This window comes from Oncorhynchus kisutch, linkage group LG17, assembly GCF_002021735.2.
Source record: "Oncorhynchus kisutch isolate 150728-3 linkage group LG17, Okis_V2, whole genome shotgun sequence".
Lineage (NCBI taxonomy): Eukaryota > Metazoa > Chordata > Actinopteri > Salmoniformes > Salmonidae > Oncorhynchus > Oncorhynchus kisutch.
Genome location: NC_034190.2, coordinates 34,894,709 through 34,900,252, shown reverse-complemented (window position 1 = coordinate 34,900,252; position 5,544 = coordinate 34,894,709). Strand labels below are relative to the sequence as shown.

The window sequence follows — 5,544 nt, the reverse complement described above, 5'->3', positions numbered from 1 at the left end:
TGGATATTTCATGTCATTTCTTTCATTGCTGGTCAGTCTTACACTGCAAAGGCTGGTGCTGATCCAAGCTTGTGCTCCACTCAAGCAGTAACACTTCTAATTAAAACATTGAATAAAGACTGTTAATATTTGTTAAAACTGTGATTAAGTAGAATCAGATGTGTTACTGCTTTGATGGAGCAAAAGCTTGCGCCCACACCAGCCCTGTCAAGGTAAGATTTCCAAACACAGAGCATGCTGGGAAGGGCAGCTACTGCTATATTGCTTACACATATCCAGCCCCTTTACAGATCTGTGAACACCAAACAGGTAAAGGATGGGAGGCCTAAATACAAAGGAAGCAGAGGCATTGATGACCAATCGGAGTCCACCTTGTTGGCCACAAGAGGGTGTGAGTTGCCTTTGGAAGGTGTTCTGTATGTTCAGTAGCCTATATCAACATGACGGCTTAAAGACCAATAAAAGTCCAAGTTAGAATGCTTCAGCTTTGTTTTGTATGCTTTAAAGAGGCAAGCAGCACAACAACAAAGATCATATATCATATATAATCAACAAGATTAGAAGAACAAAGTATACGAAATACATTTACTTTTGGCAAGGCACAATATAGGCTAGGTTTGGAATATCCGCCAGCAATAAGGTCCTCATCTTTTTCAGGAATGAACTGTAGCCTATTTTAACTCACACTATTAGCTGTAGCCTCAGCTCTGTACGGTATGTTTGTCTTTCTTCGTATAGCACTTTCAAACCCCCAGGGATGTCCTATGCCTTGATATTTGCCTTGTGTCGAGAACCCGAGAGCTGATAAGTGTGCAGAGGGTGCGTGCTGTTGGAAGAATTCAAATCCTGTGGCTGCCGGTCTCAACTGGCTGGTGATTATCAGTTGGCAAAACAACTCTCGCACAGCCTACAAAATTGGTCCGCTTAAAAGCATAACCTAGCACCTAAGCCGCGTCAGTTGAAACAGATATGATTATGGATTATTGAGTTGTTGTTTTTTTAAATACAAGACTCTAGGTGTCGAAATATAGATAAGCTCTGCATTTTAAAACAATAGCAGTTATCGAAGCACGGAGGGCATTTGAATTAGAAGTCTTGTGGCTGGACATTGCATTCTGTTATGGCCTACATACTGATTGCTGACATCTTTATTTTGGGCGCCATGTTGAATTGACCGAGACAACACCTAGAGACCAGGGGCCAGGGTTTCCCAAAAGCATCTTACGGCTAAATTCAGCTTAGAACCATAGGATCCTTAAGATGTTTTGGGAAACGGGCCCTGGAGAACCACAGATATTCTTAACAGAAACGTTACAACAAGCTATGTAGAGTTTTTACAAGTTGTCCACAAACATCACAACAGAATAATGGTGTTTGACCATAATCAAAACTTTTCCTGCCTAACAGGTTTGCTATCAAATGTACTTTGCATGAAGCTAAGGGTGACATACCTCCTCAACGCTCATTTGGGAGGTGGAGCTCAGCAGAGCTGGATCTATTTTCAGTTTCCAGCAGTGTCCTACTGCTTCGGGGGAATGGGAGTCATAAGACCAGGGGAGAATGGGACATCTGGACCAGGCTTGCTACATCCTAAAAAGACGGAGTGGTCAACAGAGAGAGGTGATGCCATTATCATAAAGGGATAGAACATTTTTATCCATAGACAAAAGCTCAGCTCAAATTCAAGTCTGGATAATTGCCTGTTTGATGTCTAAAAGACATAATGCTGTACTTTTTTGTGTGTGAAATATGTCTATAGTGACGTTAATGTCTGTGGCTGAACTATTCCCCCTCTCAGATTGGTGGTACACCCAGTACAGACAGTTATCACATTACCTGGCCCTGCTCTGTTTTCTACTGACCATGGCCACACTCCTACAGGCATTTTACTGTGAGTTTTATTTGGTCATCATTTTGAAATGAACAGGTCCAAGGATCAGAAATAGGAGTCCACTGATTTACATTGTTATTGAAGGTCAAGACTTAAGGTTTTAACCCTAACTTGACCATTTAATTATAATTGTCTCCTGATGCTACCTCATCCTCACATTGCCCTTTCACTGTTTTGTGTCCATCGCAATGGGGTCGCGGTGGTGGGGGGTGCATGATGCAGTGGTGCAGATCACCTTGGTCTTCCAATCCCAGTCCGCCTTGCAGGAGGTCAGACTCAAAGACCTGACTCAGAAGCTGAACACCCTGAACCACTCCTACCTCCTCCTCTTCCACAAGTACCCAGCACTCAACCAGTACTGTCCCATCACCAATAGCAGCACCAATGGTGAGCACACGTTCAGGTTGATCAAACTCTTGTTATGAAGGCATTAATTATGAAGAGTTTTGCTTGAGTTTGCATAGTTCTGCGAGCTTTTAGCTGGGACATGGATGATGGCCTACTGGAAATACTCTCATCCAATGGCCTGTTTAATATATGGACAGGCAGACAAAAGATGATGAAGGATCACCAGGATCAACCTAAAATTCCAAAATGGCCGACACTGACAAGAGTGGTGCAAATGGTATACTATCACACTTAACAGCATTGCTTTAGCAGCATAACAGCATTGCTTTAGCTATTATTAGATCATATTGTAACATAATATATAATCACCACTTGATGGTTTTAAGAGTATTTCTATTGATGTATTTAGGAAATATTTTATTTATACAAGTGATCCTATAGAGATGTAAAAACATGTTACATGGGGGACCTGTTTCACCCCTGTTCATCTTTACCCCTATGACATTGACTGACCTTCCACCTGTTTCGCAGAGCGTGAGTGCAGGCCGTGCCCAGAGGGATGGGAGTCTTTTGGGGAGAGATGCTACCTCTACACCCATGACAGACTGGATTGGATTTCCAGTCAGTACCACTGCCTATCTGTAGGGGGCAACCTTGCCATGGTGAAGAGTGAGGAGGAGCAAGTATGACAGCCATGAACCCCATCACCCAATGATATGATACAGATTTAGGTTTCTTTGGAGGAATGCATTGTAGCCTATTTCTCAATTCTGTAATATCAAATTTGGATCTCATTTGAATCAAGAGATTATTGAGAACCTAAATCATGATAAATCAAAATCTTCACAAAAATCCTGTGCTTTGGCAGTAAATGGAGAACTGAGATTTACTTAGAATTACCTGGAACTATTGCCAATAAATAGGCTGCTTCGTCAACCAAAGCTGTGGTATTCCTTTATGCAGTAGGCCTAATACAGACACAAACCTAATCTAAGGTCAGTCATTCATGTTTAGACATTCACTGTGCAATTCAGTACATTTGACCCTCTCAGTTAAAGTTAAGAATAGATTTAGGAGTTATACGAAAGTGTGGGGCCGTGTCTATTTGAGGCATGCGTCTGAGTGTTGCATTTCTCTCAGATTTTTCTGTGGAAGAGAGCCAAGGAGTTGAGCCAGGGAGACTCCTACTGGATCGGCTTGAGGAATGGTAACCCAGGCGGGGCCTGGCACTGGGTGGACGACTCCCCGGTGGAGAAGGGGTAACTTAGAATCTTAACTTAAAGTTACAGAAGATTTGCCTCTGAGGATAGTCTTGGGCAAAAAAAAAAGAGGTCCCGTAAATTGATAGAAATATTGTCCAGAAATGACCTGAGTTTGGATCTCAATTCTATAGTTTGGCGTGGAGTCCTGAATCGAGACTGGATCACCTTACCTCAAATCACAGTACCATATGATGATACTTACTGTATGAGGTCTCGTTGAAGAGATATTGGCCTAGTTAAGCTCAAGAAGACAGCATATTTATTGCCATATGTCCATTTCATTTGATGAAATTCCATGTATGATGCATTACTGATGTATTACTCTGAATTGATGGTTATTTGACAAAGTAACCAAATGTATCTACAGTATATGGTAATTTTTTTAATGATTTTTTTTTAAGTACAAACTGATGGTGTCTGTGTTACCTCTACAGGTTTTGGGACTTATTTTGGGATCACGAGCCAGAGAAGGGGGACACCAGGGAACTGTGTGCCCGGCTGTCGCCAGGAGACAGCCACAGGGCCGGTTGGTACGCCACCATGTGCAAGAACAGCCTGAAGAGCATCTGTGAGAGGACCCAGGGCACCCTGCAGTGACAGACTCTATCTCAGGAGAGGAGAGAAAGGGGAAGGGAGAGGGTAGTTAGAGTCCGTGCCGTTTGGTTGCATTAAATATCTTTTAACTGTCTTTTGATGTATGGTATTGGTAATTATGCAATGTATGTACAACTGAAATACATAACGAAATACCTATGATTTGTCATTTTCTCTTGCTGGTGGATGTGGGGGTTTGCACATTGAAAATTAAGTTGCTGTAAAATTGCTAGCCTACGTCCATTTTTGGACTTTTAAATTAAGAATATAAACCCATTGATTCTCCAAGTATTCACACCCCTTGACTTTTTCCAAATGTTGTTGTGTTACAGCCGGAAATTCAAATGGATTGAAGTGTAGATGTTTTTGTCACTGGAATATACACAATAATTTTACAAATGATTTCAAAATGGAAAGCGGAAATGTCTTCAGTCAATAAATATTCAACCCTTTTGTTATGGCAAGTTTAAATAGGAGATAAAAAAGTGCTTAACAAGTCACATAATAAGTTGCATGGACTCACTCTGTGTGCAATAATACTGTTTAGCATGATTTAAATGCCTACAGTATCTCATCTCTGTACCCCGCACTCAGTCCCTCAGTTGAGCAATGAATTTCAAACACAGAGTCAAGAACAAAGACCAGGGAGGTTTTCCAAAGCCTTGCAAAAAAATGAAAAACATGAATATCCCTTTGAGCATGGTGAAATTATTAATTACACTTTGTATCAATACACCCAGTCACTACAAATATACAGGCGTCCTTCCTAACTCAGTTGCCAGAGAGGAAGGAAACTGCTCAGGGATTTCACTATGAGGCCAATGGTGACATTAAAACAGTTACAGAGTGGCTGTGATGGAAGAAAACTGAGGATGGCTCAACAACATTGTAGTTACTCCACAATACTAACCTTATTGACAAGAGTGAAAATAATTAAGCCGGTACAGAACAAAAAAATATTTCTAAACATGCATCCTGTTTGCAGCAAGGCACTAAAGTAATACTGCAAGAAATGTGGCAAAGCAATTAACGTTTTGTCCTGAATACAAAGTGTTATGTTTGGGGCAAATCCTTATTTTCAAGGATAGTGGTGGCTGCATCATGTTATGGGTATAATTGTTAAGGACTGGGGTGTTTTCCAGGATAAATAAACGTAATGAAGCTAAGCATCCTAGAGGAAAACCTAGTTCAGTCTGCTTTCGACCAGACACTGGGAGATGAATTCACCTTTCAGCAGTTGCTTATCAAGAAAAGAGTTGCCGAGTTACAGATTTGACTTAAGTCTGTTGTCTAGTAATAATCAAAAACCAATTTGACAGAGCTTGAATAATTTTTTAAAGAACAATGTGCACATATTGTACAATCCAGGTAGAGACTTTACCAGAAAGACTCAAAGCTTTAATTGCTGCCAAATGTGATTCTAACATGTATTGACTCAAGGGTGTCACT

General features: G+C 41.0%; 1 protein-coding gene across 1 annotated transcript; it reads left to right on the top strand.

Annotated features, from left to right (window-relative positions):
- Positions 1–1,413: 1,413 nt before the first annotated feature.
- LOC109907122 (C-type lectin domain family 6 member A) lies at positions 1,414–4,386 on the top strand. Its single transcript, XM_020504900.2, has 6 exons — positions 1,414–1,620; positions 1,799–1,891; positions 2,114–2,278; positions 2,771–2,922; positions 3,380–3,498; positions 3,936–4,386. Exons 1-6 carry the CDS (start codon positions 1,431–1,433, stop codon positions 4,096–4,098), a joined length of 882 nt encoding a protein of 293 aa, XP_020360489.1. The 5' UTR covers positions 1,414–1,430; the 3' UTR covers positions 4,099–4,386.
- Positions 4,387–5,544: the final 1,158 nt, after the last annotated feature.